Here is a 27,345-nt window from a genome sequence, read left to right on the forward strand (position 1 = left end):
TGTAGTTTTACCTACACAAAATGCTTTATAAGATGCACAAATACCTGCATATACTACTGCTGTAGAATGGCAGAAGAAATATTTCGAAAACTTAATAGTATAATTACAATGTGTGAATGTGTATTGAGATCCTATGAAAATGTTAGGGCATACTACACATGTATTACATGAATGCATCCCATTTTGAGAGTTAGTAGTAGAATTAATAAGAAAAGGTAAATCTCTGTTTTCTAAACTCATTCTTATGGTTTTTGGTTCTTTTAAATGAAAAGGTATGTGCAGTGCCAACAGCAGCTGACAAATTGTGATTCAGTTAATAAATCCCAGTTATTCGAGATGGCATTTCTAATTTGTGACATGTCCCTAGAGATAGGTAATGGGAAACTAAGGGTTCTGTTAATGTTACTTGGTTTTGAAGTATTAGGTGTAAAACCATGTAGTAAAATTGGTAAATATTTAGTGTGTCTGTCATTAGAGATCTCGTTACATATATTGTTAAGAGATGGAGGGTAATTCCTTCGAAGAAACGTGTTTTAACAAAACAGCATTCTTTTGAAAGTTATAATCTTGACTGATAATTCTAGAGATGCGAATAAATGGACTTCTGACAAGGTTCCTTTTCATAAAAAAAATGGATGGGAGCTAGTAAAATCAAGCAGATTATTTTTATAGGTCTCTTTTCCATATATAGTGGAACATACTTGTATTAGGAGGTAGTAAGTATATCTGTGTATCTAAAAAGGGAATAGAAGACCCTATTCCAGACAAAATCAAGTTCAAAAAACCTAAACTGTCTCTCAAATCAGAAATAAAATTTCTAAAGAAGATTGGTCACCCTTCCACGCAAAAAAAAACAGTCAATAAATCTTTTGTAAATGTGTACTAGATTAAAGTTCTTCAAGGTATTTAAGTTTTCTAATTCCCATGTGCTCATGACAATATTAGCAAAAGCAGGTGCTATCTTGGAAACCATAGCTATTCCCTTGGTTTGTTTGTATATATGTCCATTAAAGAAGAAAAAGTTATTATTCAGTACCATTTCAACTAAAATACATAGTGTATTAATTTTAATTTTTGAGAAGGTCACCACAGAGGAGTTCACCCAAGGAGAACAATCAGAGGAGCAGTAAGCAAAGGTAAGTATAGGTGGGGATGGTGAGTTGACACAATGCCTTGATAATAGAATATACATAGAGGGTTGGCAGAGAAGAATATAAGAAGAGAGAAAAGAGTGGGAGTGTTAGCTCTTACAGGATACTGGAATCCAAGAGCCTGTAAGTTACTTAAAGTGAGTCAGAATGGAGGTCTAAAGGAAACTGTTGCCCTCTAGTGGACAACAGCTGTATAGCAGAGGTAATACATATTGAGATAAAAGATGGCAGAGCAGTACGTATACTATACAAGTTGAATAGGATAAGAGTAAAATGCCCGTAGTCTAAGGGGGGGGGGGGAGAGACAGGTATGGGAGCAGTTAGTAAAGGTTGCTGGCTGTCCTGGCTTTTTTCATTTCAAGTATAGTCATATTATTTTCAGCAGAAAACAGCACCTTGCTCGACTGCTTATCTTATGTTTATTAACACCTTTACTGATTTATCATTTGTGACATACGCAAATTTACATTTATATAAAGTAATCAAACTGTATTAACAACTTTATGTTCACAAACATACTTCACATATACTGCTACATAACCTAAACATTACATAAATTATTCAGTTCCTGCCTTTTTTAAACAAGAAATATCTTTATTAAACCAACATTTACAACATAGGCAATAATATACATTTATATAAATGAAAAACTACAACATAATCCTAGTTGCAGCATTTTACATCACAAACCACACTGACACACAGAGTTGTGAACATTATACATCACTTACAATCTACGCAATCATTTTCAGTCAAGCATTACATAGTTTAAGTCCTGCCTTCTTTTAAACCTCAGTCCTCCTCTGTATGTACTGTTCCCACAATTCCTTTTTTTCCTACATGGTTTGCTCCTATCCTTTTCTAAAGATCTCAATTCCAACTGTTTTATTTCTGCTACTATAGTCACTACTTCTAATATTACTGGTTTAGACTTTGATTTCCATTTTCCACAAATTGCTTTTTTGGTAGCCACCATAATTAGACACATCAGGGCCTTACCATGTCTAAGCAATTCTGGTTCTGTATCATATTTCAGAGAAATAATTTCCCTCATCACACCAATCTGCCCACCCAGCATCTTTGACTGTCCACCCCCAAAGGGAATCTTTAAAGTCCGCCAACTCAATGCACACTCAGAAAATATGTTCCCAGTTCTTTCTTCCTCGTCACACCTCCAACATTTGCTGTCTACCTGTGGAAAAATTCTCTGAAGTCTACTTGGGGTATAAAAATATGTATGCAAACATTTCTAAGCAAAAATTCTAAATCTTCTAGATTTTGTTGCATATTTGGGAGACATACATATATCCTTCCATTGTATAAGCAATTCACAAATATAAAATCTCTCTTCCCAGTCCTTTCTAAACTCCTCTGATTGCTATAGCTATCATGCAATATTTTATATGCTTATAGGTTCATAGGCATTTACTAGGCTAACAACCTTTTTAAGTCTAGCCATGCATCCCAAATCTCTGACGAGTTATGATACCCTTGATAAGTGTAAGCATGGGCCTGGGAGATGAACCATTTACAGGTTACCTGTTTGCATCAAAGATATAGGTGCCAAACCAGGGATTAATTTCCGGTCTCCCACCCACCCAATTGCCCAAGCTGCACTTGAATTAGATTAGGGAGGAACTCTGCTTCACATGGATGGGGAGCCTGTTCCATAGACGGGGTAGTCTCTGGGACACATATACCTATCTCTCTAGCAGGTCCTATTTATATCACAGGCAAGGTTTAAGTCTTTAGAATGGGTAATTCTGGTACTGTTTGTTTTGTGTGCTCTACTAAGTATTCCTTTTTTAATGGCAGCTTCTCTTCTAGATTCTGCTGAGAACTCTACCAGTGCTGGTCTTTCATTTAGGACCCACTTATTTCTTTCTCTTTGCCTGTACTCTGATATCAATCTTTGATATGGAAGGCAATCTCTAACCTGCAGTCCAAATAAATTCTTGGCATTTTCCCATTCTATTACCTTTCCATCTCTAGTTATTTGCTCCCAGTACCTTGGTTCCTTTGCCAGTTTTCTCTAATTAATTCCAGGTCCCTCTTGCCTGTTGTCTATATACCCAATTGCAGTCATCCCCTATCGGCAGAATCTCCATTCTCCATTTCCTGTGTTGGCCTTGTTCTTGGGATACTTTCTGCTACTTCATGACTATTCTGTATGAATACTGTTATTCTCCTTAAAGGCCTGCATCCAAAATACCAATCTCTCCTTTCTGGAGCTTTTCCCATGTTTCATCATCATCCCTTTCCACTATGAATTATAGTTCTGCTTGAGCTATGTATAGGAGCCTTAGCTGTGTAGTTCTGAAATACCCCTTCAAATCAGGTAACCCAATCTGCCCCGTTCTACTGGAAGAATCCACTTATCCCACTTGACTCTTGCCATTTTCCCCTCATAGATAAAGTCCTTCAGCTCTTTATTAATTGCTCTCCACAACTTCTTCTCTAGTTGATAAAAATATACCTGACCTGTATAAGACTAATGGGACTAAAAACATTTTAACTGCTTGCATCTTACTATCCATATCCATATAACAAAGCTTCCATTTTCTCAGTTTTTATATTATCTTTTGTTTAGTCCCTTCCCACATATCCTTAGCTGCCATAACAAAATCATTTTAATCCATATTACTAAACACTTCATTTTTATCTTAATTGTGTCCCAAAAAATGGATATTGCTGAAAAAATTCATGGGTGGGTACATAATTTACCGCTATTGCTTTTGTTTTAGCTTCATTAATTTTTTTATCTCAAAAAGATTTGAAACTGTCTCAAAATGTTCCACAACACTGTAATGTCTCTTTCTGGTTTTGTCAGGTATAAAATATCTGCAAATACAGCCAGCTTTTCTCGACTACCATACCAATTATATCCTTGAATTTAGCAGTCCCTTATTTTCTTTGCCAATGACACTGCTCATCATCTTAGGGCTTGCCTGAATATTTACTAAGTAAACAAGTTCAGGTAAATGGTAATACTTCATCACATGTAATGACTCTAAACCACATGGCAGTATTTAATACTACAACACATTCATTAATTCAGAATGAAAACAGTTGCCTTGTGCTATACTTTTACATTAAGGATGCATGAATATTTACATTCAGTTTTTCCTTTTCCAGTGTCATGCATCACTCTGAACTTACCCAAAGATATACTTCTTCTTGCTTCTAAAATCAGCAAAGGGGATTCCTTGTAAACCAGCCCAAACATCAGGTAATTTAAACAGTTCTTGTGCTGAAAGTGGTTGGAATGGTTTTAAGTGTAGAGAGAAAAGATGAAGTATAGGAAGCACTAAGATCCATGAGTCAATGTCATCCTCGATGCCTTTTTGGCACAGCTGAGTCAAGTATTGTGACATTCTGTAGGACAAAATGAGTACATCTTATAGTTTGCACATGATTCAAGGCCCACCAAAATTAAACAACATGTACACAACAGACCACTGTATTTTCTTCAGGTTAATGGACAATGCTTATTCTATCATCTTCTATGGAAAAGATTTGAACACTATCAATGTATTTTAATTTCTAGAGCAGATAAACATCACATGCTGGTCTAATCACATAAAGGTGCTTTTCTGGATAGTGGGTTACAAGGTATACCTCATATTTAGACAAAATCTTGGGTTTGTAGCTTACCTGTTCTCCCAGAAGCTGAAATTGCATAAATCAAAAGAGCAGTCTTCCAGGTTAAAAAAAAATCTGTACTGAAATAAAAGGTTAAATGGGGGCATGGTTTGGAGGCCATTACATCATACTTCCATGCAAAAACTTTCTTCAGGTAACGATTTCTGTTTCAGTGATGCCAAGGTGGGTGCAGTTTGTGGAGAATGAGATTCAACAGCCCTTTAAAAACTTCTCTCAACCTCTGTAAATGCAAGGAGAACCGTCCCTGCATCATTTTCCAACCACTGACGAGACAAAACCGCTGGTAATTTCTCTCTTACAAAATTATGTGCAGTTATTAGAATTAAAAAGAAATACACTAGTGCCTCAAGTCACACACAATTTTCAGAAATGACAGTAATGAAGTAAGCAAAAAATATATTAAGTTAAGCACTTTCATCTGAAAAAAATCAGGACTTCATCTGAACTGATTTTACCAAATATCCCTGGTTTAAATAACTCATTTGATAGTTAAATGACTATAGCATTACGAAAGTTTAAAGTTACTTCCTTACTATATTACGCATTTTTTATCAACTCTTCCTTACCTATTAAGTTTTTGGAATGCTTGGTTGTTACCTAATTACCTGACATTTGAGTGAACTTTATTTTATTCTAATGAGCAAGTGTACTTTAAACTTAGCTGATGCTTTAATCGTGTGACCATAAAAAGAGTCTTTTAAAAGTGTGTTATTTTGTAAAATAGTTTCTTTTGAAGTCCTGATTTTTTTTTTCAGATAAAAGTGCTCAACTTTAGTTAAAAGAAAAAAAAAAAGAATAAATATTTATTTCCCTACTCTTTGGAATTTCTGAGAATTGGTTTGTGTGGCTCTGGTAATTTTATAGGTTCACAGGCTCATGGGCAAGTTTTAGACTAACTGAATTGCAGGCCATTTTAGGACTAGCCAATTTCCTATTTTGTGCTAAAAATAAACTTATCCCATTTGGTTACAGATTGGGCTTACTTATTTCATGGTCAATAATTACATGTTACCCCTAATCTGGAATCGTACCATAGATAATTTGAGGTGACCCACGCATGGGATAAAGCATTTAGGAGCTGCATCTGTCTATTAGTATTACAGGGACAGTCCCAGTGTAAACGTTTTGTTTTCCATCCCCAGATCTAAGCTGTGCTTGAAAATGGACAGGGATGAAATCTGTTTTATGTGGATGGGGAGTGTTTTCCATAGCAGTAGTACCCTCTGGGAAATAACTTGCTCCTCCAAACAGTCCTTTTGATGTTGCAGAAGAGGTTTAAACCCCCCACATTTGAGTATTTCTGATTCAATTTGATTTGCTGATGTGCAGTAAATCCATCAGTAATGGGTCGAAGGATGCCTTGCATGCCAGACATAGGTCACCTATTAAGCAGTCTGTAGGATGAGTCAGTCCATGTATGACATGTTGTTTAGGCCTTGTATCCTTTTAGTAAGGTATCTTTGTGGGCATTCCAATTGTTGCATGTGTCTGGAGAGATGCTTGCCAAACAGGGCACTGTATTTAATGACTGTCCTAATAAGGGCTGACTAAAGGGGATAATGACATTCCTGGATCTGGACATAATCATATTATTTATAACACTACCGGCCCAGCCAAATTTAAACAACTTCTCAGGGCACATCTAAACAACAACTGGGTCTGCTCATGTACCTCCCCCGGCTAAACTAAAGCACCTACATCTGCCACTCTCTTCTTTTGTTCTTCCTTTTGTCTATCGTTTACCATCTGACTCTCCCTCCTGCACTCACCTCCCTACCTGCTCCATCTCACCATCTTTTCCCTCTCTAGGTTTCTCCATTCTATTTCATCTCTGCTCTCATCAAACTTTCCACACTCTAACTTATCACTGCGTTGTTAAACTGTGCCAGACTTCACTTCTGTATTAACCAAAAGCTTTGATGTTAGATGTATCTAATTTTGCAAACAATATTACATAATTGTACAAACAATATTGTATATTTTCTACTTGCTATTCTGTATTGTGTTGTATTGTACTATTTACTGTGTATTTCTATGTGGAGCTTTTATCCCCAGGCCTCCACTGAAAATGGGCTAATAGCCAAGTTGGACTTCTCTGGTAAACAAATGTTAAACAAATAAAACAAAAATAAAGAAGCTGTGGAAAAGAAGGGCTTTCTTACGGCAGACACAAGTTGGTCAAAGTTAGGTCACTGTCCACATAAGTTCCCAAATCCTGAACTTGGTCAATTATTTTTTTGTTCTTCATTTTCTCGCACTGGAAGCTCTTTTTTTTTTTGACTTATTAGGATTCCAACATGCTGATGAATCCCACTATTATGAGAACTGAACAGAGAATCAGCAGATATGTAAATTACTGAATGACGTATATGTAAATGCATTTCCAAGACAGCGAATGGAATGGATGCAGTATTACATATTTAGTACAAAACGTCCCACTTCAACAAATACAAACAATAGTAAAAGCAGATTTTTTTTTCACAAAGGTGGGGAACATACTACCGCCATATGTGGGAGGGGGACGTGCCACTCATTACTTTGTTAATTAAATACAATACACTAACTCTGATACTGAATTGTCTTAGAGAAAAAGGCATGCTTGTTTCTAAAGCAGAGTATTCCCTTTTCTTTGGGGGAGTACAACCTCAGATTTAGACGTACTCAGGGGTGCTGAAGTGCAAGGAAGATGGGTGAAACTATCCAAAATACCTCTTTTTTAGCTGTTTACTGCATTATTACTACTGTACCTAAACAGCTTGGCAGTTATACCCACTTTTCTAACATTTCTTAGATATATTCTAAGATAAAACGTATATCTATTTATACGGAATTAGCTGATTTAGCATTACATTGATGTGATTAATGTCAACACAGTAATATCAAATCGCAATCCGTTGATAAACTTCACTTCTGTGCATGCCTCGAGGACACTCTTTGGATTATGCATTTTTTTTCAGTGTTCCTGCAGGGGAGGCTAGCCCCCCCACACACACACTAATTATATATATGCTAACTCCAAGATCAAACAAACTCCTGGAGAAAAGGGCATATTCCCCTACCTTGGAAAGTGCATCTTGCAAATCTATTGAGCAAAGTGTGTTGTCAATACAGAGGTCCATTTACAGCAAAATGAAGTATGCCAGAGAACCCATATATTACAGTTTTATTAAACAGTTCCAAATATAAGTACAAATTAAGCAAAATCTGCAACAGTAGACAAAAAAGTTGCATTAATAAAGATCTGTGCCTGCTTAATTTCTAACCACACTAGGACTACCTCCAAAATTTGTTTTTACTTGGTTTGTTTAGGTGCACCAACAGCATTTTTTGCTGACAATGCTACTCTGAAGTTAATACTGCTTCCAAGTTTAGATATGAAAATTTAAAGTCAAAGTAAACTTTATTGTCATTCAGAAATCACGCAAGTAGGTTTACCCCGGGTATCAATTCTGTGTCACTGTTAGACAGAGGCATAGTATACTAACCTCGAAAAAGGGCAGAGCAAAATTAATTTAAAATGGGTGGCGAAAGCCATACACACTCTGGCTAGGCTTATAATTGCCCTAGGGCAGATAGCCTAGTATAAACCTATGAACCTATGAAGTGCAAAAACTGAACGAAATTCCGTATCTCCAGACTCAATGTGCAGACAACGTATAGACCACTTTCACAGACATTTACACATATAACACCTGGCTATTATGTCACAGACATGCAGGTAAGACAGACTAATATTGCACATAATTAGAAACACTTTTTAACTGAACACTTGCATGAGACATTAGTATTGCACAGGTACTTGCTTAAGACATTGCATTGATCCTTGCACAGAAAGAGACTGAGTATTGCACTGCGAACATTACAGTACTGCACTATGGACCTGAGAATATTGCACTATGGTTAATTTATGGATCTGCATGTACTGCTCTGAAAGAAGAGATATTTTACTGCATTGCTACTGCCCTAGATGGCCTATAAGTTACAGTCATGGTGAATACTGCACTAAGTATTAGGTGTGACTGATAACCAGGTTCTTGCATAAATTGTGACAGTTTGTACTGACCCAGTTGGACATCAGAGTGTATTTGGTTATTACAGTTCAGCAGCCTGATGACATCAGGGAAGAAGCCGTTCCTGAATCTCGTAGTTCTGCAACGTATGCTTCGTAAGTGCTTTCCAGATGATAGATGCAGGAACAGTAAGCAGGGTGAGTGCAGCCTTTAATTATTCCTCTGGACCTGCTGAGACATCTGGATAAGTACAAGTCATGGATAGGTGGCAAGGTTGTCTTAATGATCCTCTCGGCTGTCTTCACCACTCTATGGAGGGATTTGTGTTCAGAGGTAGAGCAGCTTCCATACCATACCATACTACGAGGTTGTTTGTCAGGATGCTTTCTATAGTACCACTGTAGAAGGTAGTGAGAACTGCTGATGGGAGATTCGCTGCCCTTGACCTTCTTAAAAAGTGCAGCCTCTGGTGTGCTTTCTTGACTATGGCATTTGAATTTGTGTTCCAAGACAAGTCCTCATCAATGTGCGCTCCTAAAAACTTTGTGCTTCTCACTCTTTCAACCGTTTCCCCATTGATGGTGAGGGGGGAATGTTCCTGTTCCTTGACATTTTTACTGTAGTCCACAATTATCTGTTTTGTCTTGTTACATTTAGTGCAAAGTTATTTCCACACCAGGTCTATACTCTGTTTCATAGTCATTACTGATGAGGCCCACCACTGTTGTGTCATCAGCAAACTTGATGATGTGATTTGTATTGTACCTGGCTGTACAATCATGTGTTAACAGGGTGAACAGCAAGGGACTTGGTACACATTCTTGTGGAACTCCAGTGTTAAGGGTGATGCTATCTGAGGAGTTATTTCCTGTGCACACTTGGAGGTCTGTCTGTGATAAAGTCAAGAATCCAGTTACAAAGTGGAATGCTGATGCCCAGTTGGAGTAGCTTCATTACCAGATGAAGTGGGATGACTGTGTTAAAAGCATAGTTGAAGTCAATGAATAGTACCCTCGCGAAGGTGTTTTTCTTCTCAAGGTGTTCCAGCAATAGATGGAGTGATAGCATCTGCCATAGAGCAGTTTGCTCGGTAAGCAAACTGCAGAGGGTCAAGATCAGCAGGCATCCCAAATGTTATGGCATCCTTGTCCAGCCTTTCAAAACACTTCATCACTGTGGAGGTGAGGGCTACAGGGCGGTAGTCATTTAGGCAAGATGGTGGAGACTTCTTTGGTAATGGAATGATTGTTGTATCCTTGAAGCATTTCAGAACTATTTGCTGACTCAGTTATTGAAGATATCTGTGAGGACATTTATTAGTTGCACTGCACAGTCCCTTAGCACACACCCTAGGATGTTGTTAGGCCCAGCTGCCTGACATTCAACTTATTTAGGAATTCCCTGTTGTCCTCACATTGTGAAGACAGGGATCTGTAGTCAGTAATAGACTGGATACCCTGCCATAGGCTCCTGGGGACTTTTTGGTCAGGTAAGTAGCTCTGGATGTTTCTGCCATAGGTGCATTTTGCTTCCCTCACTCCCTTGTTCAGATTTGCTCTGGCTGTTCTGAGGGCTTCCCTGTCTCCAGACCTGAAGGCTGCATTCCTTATTTTCAATAGCTCGTACACCTCTCCGGTCAGCCAGGGTTTCTGGTTGGCTTGTGTGATGATGGTTTTGGTGATTGTCGCATCATCCGCACATTTTGAGATGTAGCCCGTCACCGCCTTGATGTACACCTCCAGGTTGATACACTGGTTCTCAGTAGCCACCTCCTTGAATATGCTCCAGTTTATGCTCTCAAAACAGTTCTGGAGTGCTGAGACTGCACCCTCTGGCCATACTCTTACTTATTTAACTGTCTGTCTCCCTCTAGTTATCAATGGTATATACGTTGGTAGTAACAATATGCAGAGCTGGTCAGAGTTTCCCAGGTGTGGGTGAGGCACTGCCTTAAGTGCCAGTTTAACATTGCTGTATACCTTGTCCAGTGTGCTCTCACCCCTTGTTGCAAAGTCCGCATATTGGAAATGGTGAGGCAGAACTGTTTTCAAGTCGGCCTGATTAAAGTCACTTGCCACTATATGAACACAGTATGGATTCCTGTTTTTTAGTTCATTTATAGCCTGGTATAATGTGGTCATTGCCTCATTTGGACTAGCACTGGGAGGACTGAAGACAGCTGTGATGCAGACGCTGTTAAATTCCCTGGGTAAATAAAAGGGTCTGCATTTCAGTGACAAAAACTCTAGATTATCTGAGCAGTGCGAGGATACGGTCTCACAACTGGTACACCAGTTACTGATGTATATGCAGACCCCTCCCCCTCTGGACTTGCCACAGAGTGTGTATTCTATCTGCTCTAAAAAGTGATAGCCCTTCCACATGGACTGCACTGTCATTAATGTTAGAGTTTAACCAAGTTTCAGTGAAAATGAACACACAGCATTTCCTCACCTTGTTCTGAGTAGATAATTCCAGCCTTAAATAGTCCATATTGCTTTCCAATGATTGCCAGCAGAATGGATGGGAGTGCAGACCTGTAGGGATTTGCTTTCAGTCTTGCAGTGATTCCAAACCTAGATCCTCTTTTGCATGTTCTCTCACACCTCTTGCGTTTTCTTCTCTTACCATGATCCAGTAATGTTGATTCTGTAAATACAAGGCATTTTGTTCCATGTTTGAGTAAGATTCCCAGCTCTTGTAACTCGAGAAGTGTTGTAGGCCTCACAGGCCCCACAGACAGCAGCTCATCAAACCTGTTACACAGCAGGCCTGAGGATCAAATTTCCAGAATAGTCTCTCTACTATAAATTAGCTTAATGTTAGCACTCTTCCCTGATTTACTTTTTTCTCTTAATTTAGACAGAATAGGACAGACATTGCACATTTCTTTTCTGAGCTGAAGTAGCCGCTGCTATACAGAGCACCGCCATTTTTTTTTTAATTACATAAATTGATAACATTCTGCAACATAAGTGTAGGTATTAAACTGGAAAAGTAACCACTACTAAATCTTAGTTTCTAAAATAATTACATTTAGCCAAAACATTTAGCACTGCAGTACACAATAATGACTGCAGGATGTCTTAATGATTGTAATGCAAAAGTCATGTTACTACTTTGCATTTCTACTTTACATTTACACTAACATATTCCAGTTAACGACATGTTCAAATTTCCATGTTTGATATGTCCCACAATCAACATTACAGAAATTCACTGGTCTGCAAGTCAAAGATTCAATATTCATAGTTTCCTGGGATTGGTCTGCAAGTCAAAGATTCAATATTCATAGTTTCCTGGGATTATAACACTAACCTAAAAGTACAGATCACCCTCAGTAAGCAAATAAAAAAATTTAATCTAACAGAGAAGTGTTATCAGTTAGAAGTTCATAGGATAATAGGAAGTTACTAGGCTACTGGGCCTGAGGCCTTTATAAGCCAAGCCAAGATTTTAGCCCATGTTTAAACAAGTCAGCACCCAAAGCCCCTGTACAGCAGGGACACAGGTGGAATCCCAGCGTGTATTTTCGGTTTCCCATCCCGTTATCCAGGTTGTGCTTAAAAAGGGATAATGAGATATTCTGCTTGATGTGGAGAGGGAGTCTATTCCATACATGGGGAGTCTCTGGGACACAAATCTACCAACAAATTCTGCTGATATCACAGATCAGGTTGAGGTTGTGCTTATGGGTTACTCGAGTGGAGCTTGACTTGCGGATATGCAGCATTCCCATCAAGGCAGGGTTTGAGATTGCTTTGTATGCCAAACAGAGATCACCTCTGAGGAGTCTGTATGAAACGGAGTAGAGGGATAGGGCTTTTAGCCTATCTGTGCAGGGTAGATGTTTGAGGGCCTGGATTCTCCTGGTGAGGAACCTCTGTGGTTTCTGTGCTTTGCAAGGTACATGCCAAAGGGGGCGTTGTACTTCAATTGGCCTTATAAGGGAAGAATACAGGAATGTTATGACCTCTTTGTCCTTGGATGAGATACCCTTACTAATGAGGTGGGCCATGTATAAAGCTTTCTGTATAATGGAAGCAACATGGTGGTCAAAAGTCAGGTTGCTCTCATCCTGGGTGCCCAAATCCCTCACTACTGATTGTGTGCTTAGGATGTTATTAATGTGATATGTGGAGACATCACTCTCCAAAGGGGATGATGATGCATTGTTGGCATTCAGCTTGAAACCATGTTTCTGGCACCAGTCGTTTGTTTGGGCGAGACCCTCTTGTAGGACGTCCACATCACTTGGGGAATTGACCGCTCTCAGCTTGCAGTCCTCTGCAAACCTGGGCAGCCATAGCCTACAGGTTTTAGCCTGCACCTCAGAAGTATATCCTCAATAACAGAGGCCCCAAGACCAATCCCTGGGGAATGCTGCTTGTTACGGTTCTACTGCTGGAGGTGGCTTCCTTATTTAGATTAGAGGGGTTCTATCAGTCAGCCAGTTTGCTACCTATCTGGTAACATATGGATTGATGCCTAGCTGAGAGAGTTTATCTATTACGCCCAAATGGGGAATAGTGTTGAAGGCTTTGGCCAGGTCAAGGTAGGTGGTGTGTACAGTCTTCCCCTCGTCCATGGCTCTTTGGTGACTGTTTCAAAGAAGTCGACCAGATTTAACAGACAAGACCTCCTCTTAACAAAGCCAAACTGTGTGGGGTCAAGTGTTTGGAGGTTGCCAATGTCCCTGTTAATTAGGTCCATGACAATCCGTTCCATGGTCTTGCATATCAGGCTGGTTAGTCTGATGGTCTATAATTTGCTGGATTGGTGGATGCTCCACCTTTGTGTAAAGGGATGACAGTGGCTGTCCTCTACTTGTCTGGGACAAAGCAGTACTCAGGCTTTGGCTGAACAGGGTGCCTAATGGTGCAGCAAGTTCATGCCAGAGTTCATGTAGGATGCAGCCTAGGATGTTATCGGGTTCCATGGAGGCTGTATTATTTTGTCTTTTGAGAGGGCAGTGATCTGTTCCTAGAGATAAGGGGTGGGGGGGCAGGTACTGGGGATGTCCTTATTTACTGATGGCGGAGACAGAGGGGGGAAGTTTTCGCTGAATCTGTCAGCCAGTAGACTGGCTATATCTACGGCATTTGTGTATGAGGTGTCCTTGACAACCGGCTCTCAGCAGATCTGGATGCTTCCTTTGAGGTAGCGCACATATGTGAAGAAGGACTTATGATTGTCTCTAGTAGATGTGGCCAATCTGGATTCGAAGTTGGCTTTACAGGATTTCACTAGTGCTCTTACTTGCTTGTTCAGGCTAAGGAGAGATTGCTTCCAATTGGGCACCTGCTCATTCTTGGTCCTGGACAGCAATTTTTTCTTTTTATTTGTCCAAGATTGGTACAGCTCTACCTGCCTTTGCTAAAATTGCAAAACACTAACCATACTTTGTCAAATACTTTACCTTGACCATTGATGCAACACAGGATGTGATATGAACTCATGTACCACATTTATACAATCAGTTCAGCATATGATACATAATTTTTCATTAATAATTTTGTATCATTGCCATTGAACCACATTCATAAAACCAGCTCAGTACATTATAAATCACTGCCATCATATCTGCATCAAATTTGCATATTTAGTAAATCAAACTTAAATCAAAGTTACATATTTAATAAAAACAGAGGCATCACGTGGATTAAATGGCCACAGCCATGTGTTTATTGCCAATTACTGCCAATGACCTTTTCTAATAGAAGTCAATTATTTTTGAGATGTGCGCAAGGCAGGGATGTCAGGGAGGCTATTTCTTTATTTCATAGCATTGCCCTAAACCTACAGGACAACAGACAGCACTATTGATATCCGGCCCTTCTGATCCATCATACACACAACATAACTTTTTTCATAATTCTTCACAATTCCTCTGGGCCGCCTTACAATCTGCCAAGGGGCCAATGCCAGGCTAAGTTCCCCGGCAACAATCCTCGGGGCTGTCTGGCCTGTGGAAGGTCCAGCTAGAGTACTGAGCCCCCCCCCCCACTTACCTTGGCTTCCCTTACCCTTCCTGCCTTCCCCCACAGAAAGAGGAATATTCCTCCCTTCCGCCAAAGCCAAACACATCTCACACTACTCTAAGTGTAGGCCCTTCAGTGCTAAACCAGCTTGCAATTCCTTATAAAAACCCACATACCATCTTCATACAAATGGACCCCATATCCCCAGTGTACCTGTCTGTCTATCAGACCCAAATCCCAGGGGTGTGGAATGTACAACCCATTAATGTCCCTTAGCAACTTATTCATGGTATTATTAACTGTCTGTCTCATTCTTCCGCCTTTTCTGCACCAATTCTGGCCAACAGATAATAGCCTGAGGCCAGCATTTGTGTAGGCAATTAACCTCTTGTAGAAACCAACTAGTTCTTTTAATGGATGCTGGCAAATATCATTACCCCCTAAGTGCAAAACCATGGCTGCTGCAGGTTCACCACTTCTTGTTGCTTGTTGTAATATTGCCCTGTGTTGATGCCACCACATTCCTGGTACCCCAAACCAGATTGCCTCAAACTCTATTTCCTCTTCGGAAGGATGAGACCACCTTGCCCTGGATCCAGCGATCGAATCTCCAAATAAAGGATGACCAACTATCCAAATGTACTTCTGAACAGATGATGTGTGGGATATATTCTACTATACTTGCATCCATACTACCTACAGTTACTTAAACAATGCAAAAACAAAGGTGTATGGACAGTGCAACCCATAGGCTTTCCACTCAGTTCTGTGAATCGATCATTTCTTTCCCAGCAGCACAAACATCCTCCAAGGCCACATGATCTTGGCATTAGCTGGTATGCACTCTGTATAAATCTGACACTGCCTCATGCCATCCTTGGTTTAGCTTCAGTGGTCAAAGCTGGGGATCTCAGTCTACTAAAAGCTTACAAAAGCTTGCACTAATGACTGCAGCCGTTACACCACACACACACACAATACAGGTGGAAGACTTATCAAACACTAAAAAAAATATTTCATGTACTAACTTGAAACACTCAAGAAACTTCTTTTACAGAAGGATGAGTAAGGACTAATTCCACTGAAATGAAACTTTTACCCACAATCAAATCTGTTAATGCTAACCAACAACTACCTTTTTGTTTACACACCTGTACAGCAGTAGTCAGAGCCAGCCACACTTCCTCTTCTTTTCCATTCCCTAGTTCATACACAGAAAACATGCATACCCCCCCCCCCCCAATTAGGTCCACTGGGTCTACTTGGGGCATAAAAGCTCCTTTGCTGCTCAAGCGGACCTCTGACCTAGATCCTGCCACCCTCAAAACATAGAAAAAATAGGCTACAGCCCACCCTCTTCAACCCCTCTGCTAACAGCTGGTCTTCATTATGTTAGGTCTGCCCATGACACATAAGAAAAGTCAGCCACACCTCAAACTACTATGGGGTTGATTTTTTTCATATTTACTATTTCCCTTCATTACTCCATCTACTAAGCTTGCTTGAATGTAAGCATGCTGCATCTGTGGAAATTCCCAGAATGCCCATTCCCAGTAACAGTTTGCAGGCTGATACTGTACACTAACACACTTGCAAGAGGCAAAGGACAAAAAACCTGGACCAAGTCTAGACGTACAGCAGTTCATAAGAATTCTGATTTAAAATGCATGTGGCTGTACTCTGTCCTTTTGTCTTTTTGTGTGGTTGCTTGATGTATTCTGCTGGGAGTGAGGGTGAGGAAATATGCTCCTGCATATGAACTGAAGTGATAAATGTTAATGAATGCACTTCCACTGTTTTCACTAGTGTGTGTCTATCTTTAAATGAACATGAAATCTAATGTCTTGCTGTAGCAATATGCTCAAAATCATCACTACTGTTTACTTAAAGCAAACAAATCAAATGGTTAAGAAGCCAGAATCATTTTCAAAACATGTCCCTGCTGTTAATTGCTGTTTATTGTACAACTGTAGAAACTTTGGGACATACCAAATAGACGCATGTACAAGTCAGCCTCGTATATAAGTTGAGGGCAAGTTTTGACACCAAAAATCCATTAAAGGCACTGACCCTTGTATAAGTCTGTGTAGTAAAAATAAGTCAGCTACTTGAAAAATTATTGTGTGATGGTTTGACTTTTTAGATTCTAGGAAAGAATTCTGTAATAAGTCAAAACATGGATTGTGTATTAATTTAATGCAGGAAAATACCTTGAATTTTGGTTCCTTTGGTACACAAACCCTGCACCTAGAATATGCTCTTTCTGACGGTGCACATGTGAGGAAGCCACACACAAACTGCTTACAGATAAAAGTTGTGGCAATACGTTTTCGACGCACGGACTCCTGTTTAATAGGAAACTTCATGTTAACAGCAGTATACTCATCTGGGCTGAAAGTGACCCAAGCCTTGGTTCAGAAAAAAAAAAGTTGCACCATACATGAATAGTGTGACATTTAACTGTTATGTAACTTTTTAAATATATCATTTATTTTTTTTTTTGTTTTCTTTAGATGAAAAAAACTGAAAACACAAACTATAAACATTTAAGAATTTACTACTGGCACATAATACTATTCAAATCCTTTAAAGGAAGACTATTCATAATCCAAATTATTAAAAAGTCTGTGAAAATCAGCTTTGCAACTATTATCAGCACAAATATCATTCAGACCACCACTATTTAATTAACTTGATTTGTCATCATCGCCTTCCACATCTTTCAAAACATGCACTACAAGTAACGCAGTTAAAAAAAAGGATATTGTACCATGTCAGAGGGAATGACATCCCATACTACTTTGACCAATTTGGCAACCAAGTCAATACCTGGTTTCATATACTTGACAATTTTTGTTAGATGTGCTAAGCTATAAGCCGTCCATTCATACCATTTGCTTAAGTGGCTTATTCAGACAAATGTTTAATGGTGTAACCATTTAAGACTGAATAGTTATAAAAAACAGACTCACACATACCAAGTTCAAAATGGCCATTTCTCAGACTATTCCCTTTTCTCTGAGGTATGGCAATGTTGTTTTTGGTATGTATAAGTTTGGGGGGGGGGGGTACTGGGAGGCTTGTCCCATGTGAAAAAGAAATTTAAAGGAGACTAGCGATGTTCAAGATTCACTCTTCTTCAGGTATTTTGATCTTTTTTTTCAGTTTGATGGCACTTGACACTTCAAATACATTTCAGTAGGTAGCTGTTTAATAGCTGCAAAAATGCTGTTGGATCACCAGTACGGACAGCTGCTGTTTGCAAACATTTTGCTTCCTTTTCAGTATCTCAATGATATGACACTTGAAACTTCAGCTATCTACTCATTTCTTCTTCATCCATTCATCCTTTTGGATGTGCCCAGTCACACCCACAATGAATGTTAAGCTTTTTGGGTAATGTTTTTCTTTTAAAAATAACAGCAGAATGCAGTTTTGACCCACCAGCTAAATATTAACGAACAATTGTAAAGAGCAACATTTTCATATCCCGCTGTTTTTGACCAGCTTTGCAGCTAAACGCCCAGTTCTGTGTTACATTTCATTTATGCTGTCAATTCTGCTCAGCTCATAATCATACAGTTCCCACTACCTAATAAGCTGATGGAAAACCATAACCTTGCTGTTCAGTTCCTTCAAATGTTTCTTCACAGTTTAGTCCACTGACACAGGTATACTTTTTAATTCATGAAATGAGTGCACTAACTTGCAAAGCTGTTAAATAACATATTCCTTCTGCATCATACTTTTCTCTCCTTTGGATATCTGCAGCACTCTCTGTCAAATAGCCATTTGATTTACAAAACAGACATTTTGTTGTTATTCCATAAGCCACCGATGAAGCTCATTCTAACTCTTGGAGTGATGCCACTTTAAACTTAAAAGCTTTCTCAGTTTCAGGCATTCACTGTAAATTTGCTTTTCTTCTTCTCCTGTCATGCTCTAGTTTTTAACTTATACCAAACTCTCCGGCAGCAGCACACTTGCTACTGGTTTCAGCATGTTCAATGAATTTTAACCCAGTTTGGCTTCTGACACTGCTTTACAGCATTCGACTTCATGGGTGTTGAGATACTCTGCACTCTACATACTGACATGCTACATAATTCCAGAATTAGGGCACTGCAATTCAAACACACCTGTAATTGGAAGAAAAGTATTGTTTATTTAATTTATTTATTAGTATCTACCTGTAGCTTCCATTTGTTCATGAATCTTTGCATTTACTAGTATTATAAATTAAAGCAAAAACACCAGTACTACATAAAAATGCAAATAAAATTGCCTTTTTTAAAAATGTAGTTATACCTATGTGTAAACAAAAAAGGATTGTATAACTTTTATTATTTTGCATCTATATTCTAAAACTGCTGATGCCTGCATTGAAATGTATTTTCTTTCATTCTCCAATGACCATCACTCACTTTATCCTAATATTACAGATATTATCAAAATGTGGAAAAATGGAGTCAATGCATGAAGCAAAAAATAACTTGCTCACTCCTCTCACACTGCAATAGAACATGGCTATTTGATCTCTGTTTTTATTTCCACAACTTTATTAGATAAACAAAAACAGAACCAGCAACTTTAACCACAGACTTGAGAAAAAGCTGTGTGCATCAAATAAAATGAATCAATTTATTCATAAGTAATCTCAATGGAAGATGCGACATAAAATGGGCATTACATACCAAAATATATACTTTCAAACATTCAAATCTGTTTGAAGGAAATCTGCTGCTGACCAGCTTATAACTGTTAACAGTTCAGGACTTTTACTGGTATCCAATTATTCAGTGCTACTTGCTTTAACCCTGAGATAACCTGACCATCTCATCAATTTGTTACATACATCAACCGGACTTTCTCATGTGTGGAGTCCTTCCCTCACTTTCTGCCAATTCTAAAATAATAGCCTTGGCAATCTGCTACTGTAGAGACGTTCTGTTTTCCATCTTCTTGTTCAAGCTTTTTACATTACCACCATAAGTAATAGAATTGGTGTCTCAGACTGAAATGCAGTTCTGAATCCTGTCCTATAAACATGAGGGGTAATATTAACAAAACCTGTTGCACAAATTGCCCAGCATCTTTCATATCTGCTCCCTGAAATCCTTTATCATCTAACTCCAAAATATGTGAATTGCATCCCTTACCTTATACCTTCCTCACATCAACAAATGCCTAACATCCCAAGAAAAATATTGTCTAACATTGCTCCTATGTAAAAATACTGGTGGAGGCATTTCCAACTGAATATTTTAAATTTCTATGATTAAGATCTCATCTAGTTAGAAACACCCTTGTTTCGAGCCTGCATTGGTGATCCCTTCCCCCAAAATCCCAGTTCAGGTTGGCTTGGTATTAATCAAAAAGCTAGTTTGCAAATCCTCTAGCCCCTTACAAGCGCTACTTAACAGGCCCTTCAAATTCAGATCCACAGTCATTTCTACTGATATGGAAATTAGTTTAGGGATTCATCTTTCTGTCTGCCTCTGGATTCTATTTTTTAGCTACCCTTACCAGGCTCACATACTGCAGCTTAGTGGGAATCTCCAAGGTCAAACTTTTGCCTGATCTCCTCCCAGTCCAGCCAGTTATCTCCTCCCCTTAATTATTCCTCATCCACATTTTGAACCTATTCTGGGCATTTAACTAAGGCCTACGATAGTTACAGGTAGCAATATTTTGCCCGCTAATTTAATCTTTAATAACAGCATTTCCTTGTAAGCTTTAGCCCTTGTTTGATTACATAAGAAGGGTCTTGTGTATTCTTTATAAAATGCCAGAATGTCTATTGACTCAACTCACTTTTGCCCCTTAAAAATTCCATAGAAAGGGCCTCCCAAAGGGCAATGTACTCTGTATATCATACCACAAAAAATCTTCAACTGCAAAGCCTAAGAAACCAGTGTCCTACCACTTTTACTAAGAATTACCTTCTGCCAATCTACTACAAGAAACTTCCAGCCCCAGACACAGTCCATTATAATCCTTTTTTTTAAGATGTCAGGAAATTCTGTGAAAGCTCTGTCAGAAATGTTTGAAATAAACATAAAGCCAAAGACGGTGAGAAAAAGTGAGACCATGTACTCACTGGTCCAAATCAAATCAAGCAAAACCATTTTCAGTCTTCTAATATCTCCCCGCAGACTGAGCAACAGGTCTGCATACATTTTCATCATTGAATTCTTAATATTAGATGCAAAAAAACTCCCAATCACCTGACAAAATTAAACCTCTATAAATCTAAAAGCTCCCTTCTCAGTATTTCAGACAGGCTATACTTTACAGAAATACCCTAGTCTTATCCTGACTGACGCTGTACCCAGACAGCTTCTGAGAGTTCAACATTTCATATAACTTGGGAATGTCTACAAGCCATAGAGTAAAGCAACACCTCACCTGCATAAATTTTTTTTCACCTCTTTATCCCTCACTTAACACCCAACCAACACTGAATGATTCATCGTGGTTACTGACAGCTCAACGAAAAGTGGAAAAAGCAATTGGTAAAAGGGACAACTTTCCTCATACATACTTACTCCCAGAAAATGAACTGGATAACACCCAAGTGGTCTTAATTTCTGCTCCTAAGCTTTTGAACATTTAACAAATTAAATTAATTAACCTTGAATGTAGACCAAAAGCAAGCAACTATATGATTACGACCTGAGCAAAACTGACAACATATACCTGTCTCAGATAACCTTGCTGCACCTCCAGCCTTCAAAACTTGTGCAACTTGCAGTATCAGAATATTTCTTTTTGTGTTATCGAAGTCTACTTTACCCCTTCCCCATAAAAACACTAATCCAAAACAGCAAAACAGGGAATAATTTTTGAAAAAGTATTTAACCAGTATTGCCATAGATAACTTGTAATCATGGCTTTATATCAAACTAGGGTGACAGGAGGCCAGCAGTTGCTGATCACGGTTTTCCTTCAATAAGAGGGTTATTGCTGCCTCCTTCCACAAAGCTGGCACATTCCCATGATTCACAACCTTACCATATAGATTCTGAAGCAAAAGAATGAGGAACCCATTACTCTGCAACCAGATAAAAAATCTATTACGAGACCATGTCCTGGTGCTTTATTACTTGCAGATTTCCACTGCTGAAAATCTATTTGTCTTTTTTGACTGGAAAAGTCTGACTGGGCAAAGCCCTTTTTCAGTGAGGCTCAAGAAAAGCTCTAGCAGATGCATTTAAGATATTTATGGCAAAACAATATTTTATGAAATACATCACAAAGATACTTCTTAAGACATCTAAACGCAAACAGATAATTGTTCTATAGTGACACTATTAAAAAGATAAAACAGGTATTTATGTGGTGACATTATACAAGGTATAAATTTAGAGTACAAAACATTTAGTATACAACCAGTTCATGTGTGATACATGTGTCAAGCAGACATTAGATATGACTTATAGGACACGGGTAAGGAAGACTACAGTATGGGTGTTAGGAATAAATAAAACTAAGGTAAGTGTGTGAAACAGTCAGGAGGCAGATAATAGTTACAGCTAAAACAGGGAGGGAGGTATTGCAGAGCTAATTAGTAAAGGATTAAGGTGAGATGAGGGTAAGAATACTAGGATACACTGTGAATTAGAATCTGGTTATAAGAGAGTGGTGGGGATATTTGAAGAGGAAGTGAAAGGTGGGAACGAAACTGAAATGTAAAGTAGGGATTAATACAGGAAGGTAACTGAGGAGTGACAGTAGAAAGAGGTTATAAAGGGCTGGTAGGTATGAAATGACAAAAATAAATAGAGTTACCCATGTGAGGAGCATGGAGCACAACAAAGTGTAGTTTAGGTGTTGGTTTAGTAAGAGTTTAAAGGTGAAAAGTTTCATGGTCTGTTTTAGGTATGTTGCTATAGTGTTCCAGAGTTTAGATACCTAATGGGAATATAATGAGTCACCTTGTGCCGCTTCTGCACTGGCCCAGTAATGTAGGAGCCTCAATCCTCACCTCTAGCACCAGTGAGGGTCTTGGAGGATAACAAGTACACACACAGTAAAGTACAATTTCCCTTAAGAGCACACACAGATCACAGTCAGTCTGGGGCTGGTTCCTCCCTCTCTCTCCAGATCCCCAGTAAGACTCCCCACTGGCACAGCACTAGGGTCAAGGTCTCAGCCGAGTGGTCAAGCCAAAACCTCCAGCATCCTCTCTGTCCAACCAGTGCTTCGTATCTCACATAAACACACACAGATTTGATTTATATACAAACACACAAACACTCCTGGGGAAGGCTGGCACAGGTTCACTAGGTATGTCTCCTTCTGCCCAGACTATAAGGTAGCAATCACTGCCACCAAACACCCTTTATCAGCTACTATAAGGCCCTTCCCAAAGGGTGACCAATTCTACTGTGTAATGTTACTACTATCCAAATGGTAAGTGTGACCAAACCTTTAAGGCTATTTAAGAGTGGCCTATACAGCGTCACCAAAAACATATGCAAGTAGTCTAAGAGCTTAAATATCTCTTAACAAACCAGCCACAATTAAAAAGGTTTAAATATATATTTAATAAATAAATAATAAAAGCAAGACAATACCAATAACGCACAGTGACAACAGAGTTCAGAATCACAGGAAATACTTGAAAACAACATTGCAGGACAGCTCACATAACATACAGTAAACATCTAGACTAATCTTACTATATATTCCTCTCTCTCTCTAAGAGAGCTACTGTAATCTAGTACTTAATATTACCAGGGAAATACAAGTGCTGAATTAATGTTTCTAGGTCCAGAGACAAATACAAAATGCCCAGACTCACTCTGAGATAGTTCTTAAGTTACTATCATATATTTCTGCTGGGTTATATCTGATTACATCATTGTTGTCACATCTGCCTTTAGTTCCCAGGTTAACAGGAACTTAAAATTTAACACCTCTGTATTAAAATACTTATCTCTTAGAAGCTGGCCTGGAATTGGAAGTTGTAAAACAGTTAAATACTATTACCTTTGAAATCTGTAATTATTTCTGTTTCCAGACAAAAGAAAGAATTTCTAGCTGCAGACATTCTGTCTTCTAGCTGTGGTAAACACAATCATAAAACTCTTTACTTGTCAACTTATTTTCTTAGAGTTTTGCAAGTTAACTCTTTTCCACTAGGGTACACTGTGCTTCTATTCTTGAAGTTCAGCACATAACATAGTTTTCTTACATTTGTAGGACAAGCATACAAATCATATTACTATCCACAAATGACAGAGTTATTTACAAAATTCTAGCTAGCTGGGTTGGCATAGCCTCCACACACCTGCTGAGTTATTAGACTTTACCACTAAGGGTCTACTGGTTGAGCGACGGTCTCTAACCAGAAAGTAATGCTGCAGTATATCTTTAAGTACTGGACATTTTCTGGTGCATCTATAAGACTATCTGCAATAACAAGTTGCAAGCATGTTAAATAGTTGGGTAGCTCAAGCCAGTTTAGTTGTTTTACAGCGATGTTAAATCCACCACTGCAGAAAAGGGACCTCCGATTCCCAACCCTCTTTAGATGAAATTTTGGGCAACTCTCTTTTTTAAAAAAAGTCTGTTACATCTTTCGGTTTTATCTGGGAATCTTCATGTACTAATAAACTTCTCGGTTTGCTGTCGATCTGCTCTCACAAATAAACACCTTTAATACTGTAAGCATACCTCTCAACCTGGAAACATCAAACATCTGGACAAAGGCCCATAAGAAATTTATTTATATTTGTTGACCGGGAGTGTCCGACTGGATGTAGGTCCATTTTCAGCAGAGGCCCGGGGAGAAAAGAAAAAGAAAAGAAAATAGGTACAAATCTCTGCTAATTAACATACAATTTGCATACATAATTATGTAACCCCACCCACTTCAGTGGAATTCTGGGATGCCAACTTTCAAATGCAAATTGAAGAACAGACAACGAAAATATGGCCCTAGACCATGTAGTAAATGTTAATGATTTTTTTTTGAAATGCGCAGCAATGATGTTCACTGGGAAGGGGGAAGATGATGAACCTTAGGATTTTGTTTTTGGTGACTTGCAGTATGTGGGTTTTGTGGTAAAAGTAGGGCATTTAATGGTAGGCAATATTCTAATCTTAGCAAAAGAACATTATAGTTAGATAGGACCTCCAAAAGTCGTACTCCATGGCCTACTGATCAGTGGTGTAGCTAGAGTTTGTGCCGCCTTTTCCCCCTCACAAAATCATAGTCAAGTGGTGCACCCCCCTTACACAGCCCTCCCCCCTGCAGCCATTCCAATGTCCCATTACTTCACTATTTCGCCCCATTCATCATATACACTGTAATGTGCATACTGCTTTACTTCTACGACAATTTGGATTTTATTTAAAATTTTTATTTTACATTTTATAGCACAAACAATAACAGACATATGCCAAACAAAGCAATACAGTCACACAATGAAATTAGACTTGGCATTAAAACTTCTCTGCCCTTGAAATGAAACAGCATTAAAACCCATAGTCAAAGAAAATGCATCTGGCCAGTGGCGGATAAAGATTACCTTTGGGCTGTTTTCAAAACACAGGCCCCTTGCACACGAAACATACATGTGTTCTTTGATACACCTTCCTGATTGTATTAAATTATATTCCTTGTATAATACAGCACACTTGTTACAGCGTGTTTTAAATTTACTGTTTTGAACATTTTTCCAGTAAGCAATAAAACAAAATTCATGAACAAATAATGACGGAACTGCCCAATTCAGAACATTTCCATCATAAAAGTCTACTCAAACTTCTACAATCCACCAGTATCAGTAAATTAGAAGTTATGTACCTACCATAACGTTCCATGTTAGTTGTCTTCTCTCGCCTTCTTTCTTGCTGGATGGGTTCGGAGCCGATCCTCGGCTCCGACTCGGCACTTGCTTTAGCTTGAGAACTCCTTTTACCAGCTCGAGGCAACCCTATTATCCCATGATGCAAGGCGGAACTACCTCAGATCTCGTTTGGTAGCTAACCTACCCTGCTAAACACTATCCTAACATAATTAGGAACATAAGTTCCTAAAAGAAGTCCTCATATGAAGGCTCAGGAGGAAACAACCTAATAGGAACTCTTCAAGATCTGTCCAGGCCAGGGGGAAGGAGGGAGGGACGCAAGAAAGAAGGCGAGAGAAGACAACTAACATGGAACGTTATGGTAGGTACATAACTTCTAAATGTTAGGTTGTCAATCTCGCGACCGTGTCCCTAGCACCTGTATCCCGGGTGGCTCAATGGAACAGACTCTTGAGAACTGTGGAACCAAAACTGGCCCTATCTCTGGAGGCCAAGTCCAACTTGTAATGAGAGACAAAGGTATGAGGCGTGGCCCAAGTAGCTGCTGCACAAATGGTATCAATGGGTAGTCTATCCTGAAAAGCTGCAGAAGTGGATAGACTCCTGGTTGAGTGTGCTTTTGGCTTAGAAGATAGTTGTTTGCCTCTGAGAGAGTACACATAGGAAATGGTGGAAGTCAACCATCTGGATAAGGTCACTTTAGAAACTGGAAGACCCATCCTGTTTTCTGCATAGGAGACAAATAATTGGTCCGATTTTCTAAATTGTTTAGTTCTATGCAAATAGTACCTGAGCTGACGATGGACATCCAAAAAATGCAGTTTCTGTTCAGCTCTGTCGGAATAGTTTGGGAAAAAGACTGGTAGATCTATAGATTGGTTAATATTGGTTTGAGACACAACTTTGGGGAGAAAGGAAGGGTTAGTTCTTAATGATACCCTGTCCTTATGAAAAACCAAATAAGGTGAACGAATGCAGAGAGCTTGAATCTCGGAAACCCTTCTTGCAGAAGTGACAGCCAGTAAAAATATAGTTTTCCAAGTCAATAACTTCAAAGAGCATGAAGCAGACGGTTCGAAGGGAGGTAGTATCAAGGATGCCAACATTAAGTTTAGATCCCATTGCGGAGGAGGATGCTTTATAGGTGGTTTTAGGAGAAAAACTCCTCTCAAAAAGGCCTTGCATAATCTAGGAGACATAATGTTATTGTCATGCAAGCCAACATGATACTTGGAAATAGCAGCCAGTTGTACTTTGACTGTAGATGACGAGGATCCTGAATGAAAAACCTCTGCCAGGAAATCTAAAACAGAATGTACAGGAGCAGTAAAGGGATCAATATTTCTGGAGTTTGCCCAAATAGAAAAACGTCGCCACTTGCTAGCATAAATAGTCCTAGTGGACGACTTCAAAGAAGACACTAAAATGTCTCTGAGTCAGAAATCATTGGTAGCCTGGCTAGGGAAGGAAGTGGAGCAACCAAGCAGTGAGGTTGAGAGAATGAATGGCCCGGTGCTGCTGACCCGACTGGTGGATCAAGAGATCCGGAACTGGGTCCAGATGCCAGGGCTGCACCAGAAGGTGACGATGCAGAGATGGAAACCAAATTTGTCGAGGCCAATATGGAGCAATGAGGATCAATTTGGCTCTCAAAACGGTGGCTTTCTGAATAACTTGTGGAATCAAGGGAAAGGGAGGAAAAGCGTAAAGAAGTCCCCGA

General features: G+C 39.1%; 1 protein-coding gene across 1 annotated transcript in view; it reads right to left on the reverse strand.

Moving 5' to 3' along the window:
- Window positions 1-27,345, reverse strand: part of RNF213 (ring finger protein 213) — a gene marked incomplete in the record, with an annotated part of 2,890,576 nt that overhangs the window by 2,069,729 nt on the left and 793,502 nt on the right. The window contains 1 exon segment of the mRNA XM_044069632.1: window positions 4,311-4,526. Coding sequence (XP_043925567.1) covers window positions 4,311-4,526 — 216 coding nt within the window.

This window comes from Protopterus annectens, chromosome 4.part0 (assembly GCF_019279795.1).
Source record: "Protopterus annectens isolate FY-2018-M chromosome 4.part0, PAN1.0, whole genome shotgun sequence".
Lineage (NCBI taxonomy): Eukaryota > Metazoa > Chordata > Ceratodontiformes > Protopteridae > Protopterus > Protopterus annectens.